We start from the raw sequence: 14,699 nt of genomic DNA on the forward strand, positions 1-14,699 counted from the left end.
GAAAAAAATTACTTTACTAAAAAATGTCCACTACATTCTAAAGCATAGAATCATACTGTGCATTCCTTTTATATTGCATATTAAAATTGATTAAATACCTAATTACATAAAAATTGTGTACTTTTACTTTCTTGAGTAAAAAGTATGTACTTTTATAAGTACATTTTACTTAAGTAAAATTAAAAATTTTTAGATGTTTAATGTACTTAAATATTAAATATAAACCAAAAACATGAAATTATGAAATGTAGTAGAGTCAAAATTATGATAATATGCTTTGGAATGTATGTTTTCCAAAGAAAAACACTGATAAAATACAAATACATGAAAATTTACTTTTATGTAGAAAGGAAAAATACTTAAGTAGTATACACCTCTGTTCAGCATGTATTCATACTAAACTAATGGCATTTATCTGCAAACAATACCCCTATAAACCTAATCCTCACAGAAATCTTTTCTGCATTTTAAAATAATCTTTATGCGGTGGTTTCCCAGACAGGGATTAGACTAGTCCTAGACTAAAATAAATGTAAGAGCTGTCCAAACTGAAAACAACGTGCACACATATCTTAAAATACATCAGTGCCCTTTGTTTTGCCACAAAATTCAGACATGTAATGATTTTAGTAAGGTATGTTTGTTATAAATAGTTATATTTCCCAATTAAACTAGAGCCTAGTCCTGGCTTAAGCAAACCACCCCTATGAGTATATTTGAGTATATTAAACCATATCCTTGTGAGGATCACACTCTAAAAACAAATACTGCTAAATAGCACTAAATGTGGTTCACACGGCTTGTAATCATTAGCCTGGTCCAACCAGACTCTCGTACATTCATTTCATTTGTACATAGAGTCTGGCCACGCTCCATTGCAAACCGTTACTTCCGTTAAGGAGGGTCCTCTGTGGAAATTTAAAACTATTGGATCTGCCTAGAGTCACTCTGAATCTGTCATAACCAATCACTAACGTTTGGTCGTGACGTATGTAACTCAGTCTGGCACACGACCTCAACGTCCTCGTTCTTAGCCACCCCCCTCTGATCGCTGATTGGACCTGCAGATCCAGACGTGTATCACGTGCGTCCGATGAAACCGTCTATAGGTGCTAGCCAGTGAACCACTTTTAGTGCTATTTAGCATCCTTATTTTTAGATTGCAGCAATGCAGGAGGAGATATTATGTTTACTATCTTTTTTGGTATATTAAAGGTGCAGTGTGTAAATTTTAGCGGCATCTAGTGGTGAGGTTGCGAATTGCAACCAACGGCTCAGTCCACTGATCACCCCTTGCTTTTGAAACGCATAGAGAAGCTACAGCCGCCACCGCAAAAACATGTCATTGTCGGAGACAACTTAATAAAAAACGTTTGTCCATTAAGGGCTTCTGTAGAAACATGGCGGCACAAAATGGCGACTTCCACGTAAGGGGACCCTCGGTGTATGTAGATAAAAACATCTAATTTTAAGGTAATAAACACATAACGGTTCATTAAAAAAAGGTCTTTGTACTCCCCTGAACATATAGTTTTGTATTTTGCATTTCTGTCAAGAGATCCTTCTAAATATTACACACTGCACCTTGCACCTTTAAGTTCCCATTATGCATGTGCTTGCCCAATATAGACTCTATACTCTCTGTGTCCCCGTAAACCACGTTTAGCATAATAAACATGTCATTATACACTATTCATGTCCTCGTAAACCACATAGACCAACCCACACACACACACACACACACACACACACACACACACACACACACACACACACACACACACACACACACACACACACACACACACACACACTGTGACCTTCTACAGGCACCTTAAAGTAAATGTGCATTCAGGCCACATCCACACTGTCAGACCAGCTGCTGTGTCACAGCTGCTTGTGATAGCATGTCTTCATCTTCCTCCTCTGGGCCTTTGTCTATTACTGTCACTTATTCAACAGTCCAGGAGAAATGAAAGTACTGGAATTATAACAAATGATGTGCAAGTGAGGGATCTGTAACATGATGTGGATGCACAAAAGTAATGTGTAAAGGGGAGGAAACTTAATATAACCAGCGATGACCAATGCTGTCGATTTTTCTTTTATCATCCTCTACCCAATTTTCTAAACGTGTTGTCTGCAACAGAAGCATAGCTAGGAATTTTGATCTGACTGTATTTAGCTCAAGGACCCTTACACTGACAATACCAGAATTGTTTTGCCCTTGCACCTGTGGCCCGTACATTCATTTCCACATTTCACTCCATATACTGTAGCTATAAAGCCTCTCATTACAATGGCAAACTGCTACACATTACTCTTAGCAATTAAACTTATTTTACTTTATTACTTCTAATGAATACCACTAAACTTTACATTGCATATACATCGCTGAACCTTTTTGTCACCACATAATTCCATCAAAAGGAGAAGACAATCAATCCAGTCTCTGTTTTTCCAGTTTTGCCTCCTCTCAGCAGTGCAAACAGACTTCACTCACTCCCACTTCACACTCTTCTTCTTTTCTGCTTTCCTACCCCTGCACTTCCCCTGTGAGTGAGTGGGTTGTTCTCACTACAGCTGCTATGGATAATTAAGGCTGCAGTGGAGGTGTACTGCAGTGGTGCTGAGCTGCAACGCCATTACGGGCCCCTGCAACGCTCGATGACTAAGTGACCGTGTTAAACTAGAGATCCCTGTTACACACGCTTTCCATTTACAATCTCAGCTCCCGCAAGTGCCATAGAAGCAGACGCTCAGCGAACAAGCTGGATAGGTCAGCTGTGCTGAACACAGATCAGATTTTGAGTGAATAATCTGCCAATGCAGTTAGTGCATGTGAGTAAATTCAACAAAGAACTGGATCACTATTCTAACAATCACTACTTGCAATTATATAGTGCACACACTGTGAGGGATGTCCTCGCAGGAGATCTCTTAATAGGCTCTGCTTCACCGCTGAGACTTGATCAACACACGTGGCCCCTTTAGCAATCTAGAGAACAAAATCCATTAATATTAATTGGATGCTGTCTTGCGTGAATAGTGTAGTAAGACTGCAGTATGGTGCTATATATTCTATAAATATTGCTATTCTCATTCTCATTCTGCTACAAATGTTATGTTATAAAAAAAATTCAGCTATATGGTGTTGTTTTAATAAATAACAAACTTTAATCATTATGAGTTGAAAAGAGAAAAGTACATAGATATCACATGTGACCCTGGACCACAAAACCTGAAAATCCCACAAAATCTGAAATCCGAGGGTACAAAAAAAAATCGAAATATTGAGAAAATTGCTTTTGAAGTTGTTCAAATAAAGTCCTTATCAATACATATTAGTAATAATAAATACATTGTTAATGTATTTCAGTAGGAAATGCCCAAAATATCTTCATGGAACAGGATTTTTACTTAATATCCTAATGATTTTTTGTATTGAAAAACTATAATTTTGACACAATTGCTACAAAATTCTCATGCTGTCAAAGGTCACATACAAACATAGATGTCCAAAATCTACTTTGTATTATAAAATGCAATCAAACTTAAACAGGACAACTGCCAACAGTAAGATACCTCTGTGACCAAAATATCAAAAATAAGAAATTTTTTGCTTAAAGGGACACTCCACTTTTTTTGAAAATATTCTTATTTTCCAGCTCCCCTAAAGGTAAATAATTGATTGTTAGCATTTTAGAATCCATTCATCCGATCTCTGGGTCTGGAGGTACCACTTTTAGCATAGCTTAGCATAATCCATTGAATCTGATTAGACCATTAGCATTGCGCTAAAAAATAACCAACAAGTTTCGATATTTTCCTTTTTTAAAAATATCGTTCCTACAGACTCTTCTGTAGTTACATCTTGTACTAAGACAGACGAAAAATTAAAAGCTGCAATTTTTCTAGGCAGATATGGCTAGAAACTTTACTCTGATTCTGGCGTAATAATCAGGGACTTTGCTGCCGTAACATGGCTGCAGCAGGCGCAAAGATATTACGCAGCGCCTGAAAATAGTCCACGTGGTAACTTTCAACAGATAGGGACTATTTTCAGGCACTGTGTAATATCATTGCGCCTGCTGCACCCATGGTAATATATGAAAAACTTAACCTTAGAGAGCATATAAGCACATGTTCATATTATAATGACATATTCCTGTCTCCTGGTAAATGTAGGCACATTTAAAACAGCATGATACAAGACATCTGCCAACAGTAAAAGGGAAAGACACAATACATTTCTGCAGATATGGCCCATCAGATCTGTTCTTTAATGCATTTCTTGCAGTAATGTGACTTTAGAGTTAATTCCCTTGTTCTCCTTCAGGTATGCTGTAAAAGTCATGGCTTAATTAGGACATCATAAACTCCCGGAGAGTACATTCACATAATCTGTATAAAAGCAGAATTCACTCCACACATGACAATATAAGAGGAGACTTAGGCTTTATGTGAGGAGGAATAAGGGTATAAATTAACACAAGATTTTATTTTCAGTCCTTGCTAACTTGGTCCCCAAGGTGAGGTAAGATGTGACCAAATAAATGAGTAATATCAGTAGCGAACCATGACTCTTCTAGGCCCTCTACCCCAAAACCGCCCCTCAACCAGACCACAGTCTAGATACCAAAACATATGACTGACAAACACAGTCTTCTTCTATTGGACAAGGACAACATCTTTCTTGATAGAACTCACAGCTAAGAAAATTAGCAACAGACACTTCAGCAAACGGTGAACAGCGATGCACCACCAAACAAGCAATTTTCATAATAAGATTATTTAAAGTTAAACATTTTAACTCTATAATACTTATTACAAAAATGCATACTGTATGAAAAGCTCAGATGCAAAACCCTCTAAGTGTGTCTGACATGTTTTCTTTAAAATGATAATTTTTTTATCAGACTCTTAACAAATACTGTCAACAAAGCGGTAGCTATTTCTAAATGGCCTGAGGCCGGGATTAAGTGGATTTGAAGCGAAAGTATTTGATGAACATATAATACGTGCCGAGAACATTCGATTAAAGGCAGGGTGCATGATTTGTGAAAACCACTTTAAAAAAGGGAGTCGGGCCGAGTACCAAAACACACTTGTAGCCAATCAGCAGTAAGGGGCATGTCTACTAACCCATATATATTCATAATAAAGCCTTTATTATAAAAATCTATGTACTAACCGACATCGTTGCCTGGGTTGAGTATGTGTGGGGCGAGTCTATCAAAAGAAGGTCCAGATTCTATTGGGTTAGGGCCGTGCTTGTTTAGGTGATTTTAAAGGAACAGTATGTAGGTTTGTGGCCAAAACTGGTATTGCAATCACAAAACTTGTGGCTAAAACTGGTACTGCAATCACACAACTGGTGGCCAATACACAAAACGACAACATAAACTTCAGTTGAGGGCTGCAACTCCACTTTTTAAATGACAATATCTTGGCCAGACCACTGTTGTCAGTGATATAAGTATTTGAAATGAAAATTATTTCTTAATGTCTAGTGACATATCAGGGCCATTTTATGATTAATTGATATAAATTTACTGTTCCTTTAAATATCAACATTGGCTTTCAGAGACTGTGCACCCCGCCTTTAATATCATTATCTTATTTTTGATGGAGGTGGCATTCAGAGGCTTTTGCATTTGAGCCACTTATATACTGTAGGTACAGTTTTTAGCATGCAAGGAGGCTATGATTTCACCATAAGTTTTTTTTTAAAGAACCAAGCAAAAGTAAACTGAACTTGAAAGCCCTGTCAACTGACGCAATCTTGTTCCCTCAGTTTTATTCCCCATAACATCAGCCAGCGCCTCCCTGCTGTTTCTCCTTCAAACTATTTGCCTCCTCTTTGTTAATACAGTCACTTTGAGGATGATTAACACAAACAATGGAGTCTCATTAAATTCTGTTTAAAATGTCTGGCTGCTCATATGTCAAATAATGGCCCCTGGACAAACCTCATCCACAAAGGGGTCTAATCCTCTTAAAGATAATTGAAAAGACAGTTGTGCTTTATTCTTGACAGTGTTGCACCTTGCACCTCTGTATGGGCTATGACGGTTTACCTTATTACATTGTGTAGTGTAATATCAAAACGAAATGCATTCATTTTCCATGAACTGTGATAAAAAATAGGCACATTTTTGCTCAATTCTTGTTCAGCATTTTTACAATACAACAACTGTGCCTTAGAATATGATGAAGAATGGGTTTTGACTTCTCAAGACAACCCTTTTGTATTCTCAAATCTTATCATGTCATTGAGCTGATGGCACATACCATTGTGAGCATTCTCCAGGTTATACTTGTGCATGGTTGTTAACAAATGCAAGACGTTTTCCCTTCTGGGACCTTGAGTCTGCCAAACACACACTGCTGCACCACACATTGGACAATTCACCAATGTGCAAGACAAATGTCTTACAAAAATAAGAGAGGGTTAAGTATAAAGCATATAAGCATTCATATTATCATGTCTCCAAACAATGCTATCTGGCAGATGATACAAGTTTAATTTTCCAAGGTTAAATGCCAATGTCTAAGTTCTGTTAATATATAGGCCTAGGGCTAGTCTACATATTTGCTTTTAGTCAATACGTTATTGGAGCTTAATTTGTGTAGAAATGTATCTGTTACATACATACATTTATAAAGACCATGACAGAAACAACAACAAAAAGGCGCACTGGAAAATGGTGTCTGCATTAATATTACGGCCATGCGTAAAAACATACGAGATATTTCAATGCACAATAGAATAGCTTTATAAGCATCATTATCAGATCAATTTTGCTGCGGTTGGTGCTTGCACGGGAACCCCCAAGCCCCCACCCTTTTCATCCACCCCCGCTAGGCTCTCAACAACCAGGGTCTAAAAATAGCACAGGGATCCCCACATCAATTTTAACACGTCACAAGGTCATATAAAGCTCCTCACGACCCTCCGTCAATATAGCCTACTACGGCGTGCAGGTTTCAAATTCGCATGGATTTTTGCTTTTTCTCAAATAGCTACAGTTTTCGTGTAACCCAGTTAGGGTGGGACACATGTTTCAATGTTTTTATCTTTAAAATACCTTTCGAGAACGAACATTCCGCATCTGGATATGAAGTGAAGGGGAGACACGGAGAGTGTGCTCGCGCCATCGGTCACGCGCTGGAGAGTATGCCCGTTACTACATCGAGAATCACACCTCACAGGATAACGAGACAACGTGTATTACAGATTTTAATTCAAGTAAACGTGGAAATTACGTCCGATTTTTATTTGGAATGTTTTTGTTTTATATTTGGCAAATCTCAGTTTCAGTGACGTTCAAAGTATCATCATGAAGCTTTGTAAAGTGTAAGGTAAGTAAGCTGGTCATTTAAGTTTTAATGCTCACCATTTAATGTTTGGTTTTCCAATGATTCCTTCCGTTAATATCGGACTTAAAATGGCAACCAAAGGTGATGAAAGAAGGTTTCTCGAGGCCTTTGAAGCAAATCTTTGTGATGATTTATTCTGACCTATCGTTGTGTTGCCCTTTCATTTATATAGACAACCTTTGTCAGGAATAGAAAAAACGTGACCACCCCACGCCCACAAAACTAGGCATCCACTATCTACATATTTGTTTTATAATCATGTTGAGACAAAAACTTTTTTAAAAAAATCTTAGTTTGTTTCTTTCTTTTCTTTATAGTGCATACAATTATTTGACATATTTTCCAATATAGCAGGTAAAACTGATCAGTGTAAAACACAATTACATATATATATATTTAATGACACTAATAGAAGCATATACATCTGCAAATAAATAAAATTCAAAGGCGAACGACTGACAGAGGCTGTCATCTGTGTACTTGAAAGAGTACTGAATGTTTCATAAACACGTCTTGTCTATTTTGAACCAAAACATTTAATCCTCCGATTTCATGCTTTTTACAGCTGTGTGCATATCATCATCATCATTATTATTATAATTTTACAAAAATATGTTGTATGTACAATGTTTGAACAAATGCAGTATAACTTGTACTTTCAAAGCTACTAAGCCTGCTCCTCGCCCACTGTTTATAATTCTTCCTGGGAATCACGACTCTTGTCAGCTCCGTTCAAGTCTTTCTCCCTCAAAATTTCTTTGTATGTTATAGTGCTGATTTGTTGGATCATTTTCATTACATCCATAGATTGTATTACTCTGCAGTGCATAGAAGTAATTTATATTTTAATCAATGAGAAGCAGAATTGGGCATGCCATCATGAGGCATTTAAACCATTAGATATATATGTTTGTGTGTAATTCAGGTCACATTTTCTCATTAGCAGGCTTTGCCTAATTAGGAGATACACTATAGAGTGTACCTGCATTTACCGGCAAGATATGCAACTGGCCATTCAGTTTTCTATACAGTTTTAGCTTATTCATTTAAAATAAAGAATAGGCTATAATACAAAAATTAAACAGCTGTATGTTTATTGACTTTTTAATAGCAACTCAATATGTCTTGTATGTTTACCGTACACTCACCTAAAGGATTATTAGGAACAACATACTAATACTGTGTTTGACCCCCTTTCGCCTTCAGAAGTGCTTTAATTCTACCTGGCATTGATTCAACAAGGTGCCATTTTAGTACAGGGAACTTATTGTCATGTTCAAGAAACCAATTTGAAATGATTCAAGCTATGCGACATGGTGCATTATCCTGCTGGAAGTAGCCATCAGAGGATGGGTACATGGTGGTCATGAAGGGATGGACATGATCAGAAACAATGCTCAGGTAGGCCATGGCATTTAAACGATGCCCAATTGGCACTAAGGGGCCTAAAGTGTGCCAAGAAAACATCCCCCACACCATAACACCACCACCACAGCCTGCACAGTGGTAACAAGGCATGATGGATCTATGTTCTCATTCTGGTTAAGCAAAATTCTGACTCTACCCTCTGAATGTCTGAACAGAAATCGAGACTCATCAGACCAGGGAACATTTTTCCAGTGCAAATTGTAGCCTCTTTTTCCTATTTGTAGTGGGATGAGGTGGGTACCCGGTGGGTTCTTCTGCTCTTGTAGCCCATCCGCTTCAAGGTTGTGCGTGTTGTTGCTTCACAAATGCTTTGCTGCATACCTCGGTTGTAACAAGTGGTTATTTCAGTCAAAGTTGCTCTTCTATCAGCTTGAATCAGTCGGCCCATTCTTCTCTGACCTCTAGCATCAACAAGGCATTTTCGCCCACAGGACTGCTGCATATACTGGATGTTTTTCCCTGTTCACACCATTCTTTGTAAACCCTAGAAATGGTTGTGCGTGTACAAGTGTACAAATAAGCTGGTGTGTGGTGGGAGTTCTGGCGCAATATGGCTGCCGTCGCATCATCCAGGTGGATGCTGCACATTGGTGGTGGTTGAGGGGATTCCCCCATTCATATGTAAAGCGCTTTGAGTGCTGCAGAAAGCGCTATATAAATGTAGCAAATTATTATTATTATTATTATTATAAGTAACTGAGCAGATTTTGAAATACTCAGACCGGCTCGTCTGGCACCAACAATCATGCCACGCTCAAAATGGCTTAAATCACCTTTCTTTCCCATTCTGACATTCAGTTTGGAGTTCAGGAGATTGTCTTGAACAGGAGCACACCCCTAAATGCATTGAAGCAACTGCCATGTGATTGGTTGATTCGATAATTGCATTAATGAGAAATTGAACAGGTGTTCCTAATAATCCTTTAGGTGAGTGTATATGTCTGTTTTATTTTTAGTTCATGAGAAAAATTGAGCCCAATATTTTTTTTTATTGATCTGCTGTTTTTCATTATCCTACAGCTAATGTAAAGAACATTCTGTGAAAATATAACCTTGATATCTTTAATATTAACAGAGTAAGGTCAAAGTGAAACCAATTATTTTAAAAAAGCTTGCTCCTAATCTCATAATTACTGTAGATCATTAGACTTTAGCCTGGATTTCACAGACAGGGTCACAAAATGGATACAAAATCTGACATGTATGCATATATCTATTGTTGTTTGCACATTACACACACATTGTGACTTGCTATTATGAAACACATTGGATGGCAACTTGGAAAGTTGTTTTTTTAAATGCCTTTGCAATGGACATTGTACATGATCCATCAAGATATTACAACAGACAAAATTCTATATCATTTCTGGTTTAATCATTTTACAATTATTTATTCTTTTTGTAAAGAAATGTAAGATTCTGTTTCTATTATTATTTTATAATCTGAACCGTTAAAGGACCTAATTTTGCCAGGAGCTCACAACAAATTGTATTTAAAAAATCTGTTTAGGTACACTCTTAAAAAAGATAGATAATTCCCAACTTAAAATGTTGAGTTGTATTAACCCATTGTTGGGTCATATATAAAAATTGTATGGGTTAATTAAAGCAAATGGCTGAGTTTGTCCCTTTTTGACCCAATCCTGGGTTAAAACAACCCAGCATTTTTGGGAGTGTATGAGTGTATAAGGTTTTTTTGTGCTAAATTCCTGCATGCCATAAAGAAGTTGCTGAAAGGAAATAAATAAGATCATTAGCTGTTCAGCCTTCAGTTTATTCATTCAGTTTCTCATTTAATTAACGAGAACTCATGCTTTTCTTTAGTAAAGCCACACCCTAAAAATGTCTGGGTTATTTTTGACCCATAACCGGTAAATATTGGACAGAACACACTGCTGGATTAAGAATGACCCAATGATGGGCTTTAACCCAACTGCTGGGTTATTAAAAACCGGGTGGCATAATAACACAACCCAACATTGGGTCATTTTATTATTTTTTAGTGTTTAGTATTTATCCATTATGGGTCAAAAAAACCCCCAGACATTTTTAGAGTGCAGACATCTGTATTATCCCTAGCAAAACACACAACTCTATTTTCATTGCCATTAAATCTTGTCTTTGGACCATCAAGGTTTGACCATCTATTTCTGGAACAAAAAGAGTGTTTTTAACAGGGTCATGACTCATCACTAAAATTAATAAGACCCAGATTAAATACGGGTGGTTTCCTACAAGCCCAAATGAGTAAACTACACACTCAAAAATGCTGTGTTGTTTCAACACACGGTTCTAAAATGTTTACAAACCCAAACGCTGTTTGTAATTAAGTATATAAAAGTCCATATTTGACCAATCCACATTATTTTAGAGTGCCTCCGAGGGCCCAAGTCTCTGAGACCATCATTTCTGGTTGTCCTTGCCTGTCGACTGGTCTTCATGCCCATTCTTTTTAAAGCTCATTTCCATCCTCATTATCATCCAACAGAATGGCACATCCTTAATAATCTATCATTGATATTAATGAGGAATGTTATTTATAGCTTTGCACTCACAATTGCTTGACGTCTTTCATCTGACATACGAAATGTTGTGTTTGTTTTTAAATTAGAATCAGTGAATGATGAAAGGCCATCTAGTAGCAAGTGTCTAGTAATTTTTTAAAGAATAACACTATTGAGTGTTGTATCACACATAGCATACAATTTCACCAATTACAAGTGAGATAGGCCTTCAGGTAGAAAAAAAGTGTGTATTATGCAAGTGCACCGTATAGCAACTGTAAAAAACGCTCAAAGATACAAAATGTTTCCACAAAGACATTTTAGTGCTTCAGCCATAGTGCTGAGATTACAGGGCTGAATTCATGCAATGCATACAAAATCACAACAAAATGTTTATAAACTACATGAACATAAATAATGTTCCCCGAAATGGCCAATAGAATATCCCACGACTTAATTAGCTACTGTACCAATATTTCAATATTTTTTGTATTTCTGTAGGCTATTTAAATACACAATTCGTATTTCGTAAAACAAATACACATATACCCTGCTTTTGACATGAACTATCTGAACTGCTGACAACTGTCAAACAAAGACCACATAGAGTAAATTATCAAATCAAATCATCAGTAAATTATAATTATTATAATATTATCAGTAGATAATTTGTTAATGCAATCAGATAATGTAAATTATTTGTTTAAAATTGGTTGGACATACACATTCATTTTTTTATTTTTCTCTTCATTCTCTACTAAACACTCAGTTATTACTGTATAGATTCCCAATTATTCTATAGCTTACGCCATATTAGCATCCAGGAATTCATTTTTACCATGTAGTGTTGGGAAAAATGTTCATGCAAATTGACCATTACGACATTAAACTTTCGCTGTGCCCACTCCCCAATACCTCAACACTCAATTCTGATCTCAGGTTTAATATTGTCAACTGTAAACATATAGAGCACGATATTGGCACGAGGGCGGTGTTAACGTTCGTGATGACGTTATGAGGCAGGTCTTGATCAAACCCACCAATGAGACGAGCTCGCTTGCTGCTTTCGGGGCACATCGCAATGAATGGGTGTCGGTGCTTTACAAGGCGAAGGAGCAACCACAACAAGACGCGGATATTGAGGGCATGCGGCATCGATGCGCGGGAGCTGTCCAACAGCACCCCACCAACGACACGGAAACGGTTGACTGTCAGAGCGTTTCAGCGCGCGTTTATAAGGACGGACCTCGTCCGGTGGCCCCTCTCTTTAGCCTGCCGCCCCCACCTCCATCGATAAAGGAGCGTCCCACCTCCTCACATCACAACCGACATGTACTGTCTTATCCGGAGCGTGCCACCAGAAAGGACGGCGAGTGCCTGCCTTTGACCGGTCCCAGCATCCTCACGCAGGCGGCGCGCGGTGACCGTCAGTTTTATCACAACCAAGCGGACTTTCCAGGGCCCTCGTCCGGCTATCAGTGTCAATCTGAGGGGCTCTCACACTGCAGCCATCCTCCTCAGCACAAATCTTCCGTTTCCCCGCAGCCCTCCCCATCAGATCTGCTGCTGCCGCCGCCTCTGCCTTCGCGCATCTCTATAACGCGGGATAGTCGCCAAACGAGTGCTAATTGCGAACAAGAAACCGTGCAGCGTTGCGTTGGGGAGGGGGGGCGTCGAGACCAAAACCAGTTGCTGCAGCAACCTTGGTATAATCAAATAGGTGATCGTCAACAAAAGGACCCCTCCTTTGAGCCACTCTTACCAAACTCTGGCCAAGGACAGGTAAATGTATGCGAGGAGAGGCAATTAATTGATGCTCCGTTACCACCGTTGCAAGCTCAACGGCAATTATTGTTGGGCAGCAGCTTGCCTATCAACTACTGCATCGGTGGATCAGGGGAAGTGTTGCAGCATCAGGCAGGCGCACAGAAGCACAGCCTCCAGTGGCAGCAGAGTGACCGAGACGCCAGGTACCAAGAGAGGAAAATCGCACCTTGTCAACCAGAGCAGCAGTATCATGACGCTCAAAATGAACGCTCGTTACTGAGAAACTCGTCCGTTTCCAGTTGTGAAAACAGCAGTCCCCTGTACGGCTCCAGCAGTCAACTGTGGCCAGAGCCTCACGACAAGGAGGAAAAGAAAAAAGGCAAACATAAGGTAGGCTTATCTGTGGACATCATTATTAAATGTGCCTGAACATGTTGAAGCTGCTGCGTTATAGGGACACGATGGCCACGCCTGTCATGTTTTTGTTCTTTTGCTGCATTTACATGAATTATCGTTGTCGTGATGTTGACTCAGATATTGTAAAGCCTGTATTCGAAAGCAGGCTATCAACACGACGAGCACCGCATCTCATGCATACACAGACACGCACATAAAATCTCTCTCTCTCTCTCTCTCTCTCTCTCTCTCTCTCTCTCTCTCATTCTCAAATTGAATAACATACATACATGTGCAAAATCTCAACATTTTTGCTTTAATGCAGTGCCCAAATGTATGCCATTATAGGATTAAATATGTAAATAAAGAAAATAAACATTGTAAACACAGGACAACACAGCTTTTTAAAACTGGACAAAAGGAAATCAATCTTACATCAAATGCTGCTATACTGCAACTAGTCTTAGTGACACACATGAAACTTTCAATTCATAAATCTGTGCCAATGTGCCCAAACTCTGCCCTCATTATTCTCCACAACAAAAATGTAACGTTCTGATCATTTTAAACCCAAATCCCATAGGGCTCCATTTATCTGACCCTGCTGATATCTGAAACAACTTACGGAGGATTCACTCATGTCTCTGTTCTAATTACCTTTAATTAGGCCAATCACTGTAGGTTATCTTATTGGTGCATGGTAATAGCCAAGTATCTTACTTTTCATCCCGAACATTTACCAAAAAGTAACAGTATCTAGTGATTATATTGATTTCTGGTCATTTAGAGGAGTGGAGACATTCTACTGTAAGGCTTTATAAAATATAAACAATATAGGAAAATATGGTGCAGCACAAATCAGTTTCTTGCAGTACTTTGATATAGTGTTGTTCTCAGGGAAGAAGCATTACCTTATAAGGTAGCATAAAACACACTATATAAACATTTGTTTAAATTCTTTTCTTTCTACATTGTCATGTTGCTAATAGCTAATCTTAAAAGTGTATAATTTCTGCATCACCAAACAAAATGACATAAATGATTGATTTAGTGTTGCTGTGTCAAATGGTCAAACAGCAGAAATGTTTTAATAGCAACATAGAGCCACTGTGAAGCTTGACCTATGACTTACTTACAGTAGTGGACGACGTCTATGGATTTTAAAATGGGATATAATGAGGTATGTTTTTAAATTAAAGAAATAACATGCATTCATTTTAA

At 38.2% G+C, this 14,699-nt stretch overlaps 1 protein-coding gene across 7 annotated transcripts in view; it reads left to right on the forward strand.

The window, feature by feature from the left end:
- Positions 1–6,947: 6,947 nt before the first annotated feature.
- Positions 6,948–14,699, forward strand: part of kcnn1a (potassium intermediate/small conductance calcium-activated channel, subfamily N, member 1a) — a 43,020-nt gene continuing 35,268 nt past the window's right edge. For 6 of the 7 annotated variants that reach the window (XR_012373129.1, XR_012373130.1, XR_012373128.1 and 3 more), the window contains exon 1: positions 12,330–13,472. Coding sequence is in view for 1 of the 7 variants with exons in the window: in XM_055202226.2 (XP_055058201.2) it covers positions 12,330–13,472 (1,143 nt within the window). In the remaining 6 variants the exon portion in view is untranslated. Of the gene's footprint in view, positions 7,366–12,329; positions 13,473–14,699 lie in introns of those variants that run through there. The other variant, XM_073875772.1, reaches the window with a different exon arrangement.

The sequence above is a fragment of the Misgurnus anguillicaudatus genome, chromosome 2 (genome assembly GCF_027580225.2).
Source record: "Misgurnus anguillicaudatus chromosome 2, ASM2758022v2, whole genome shotgun sequence".
Classification (NCBI taxonomy): Eukaryota; Metazoa; Chordata; class Actinopteri; order Cypriniformes; family Cobitidae; genus Misgurnus; species Misgurnus anguillicaudatus.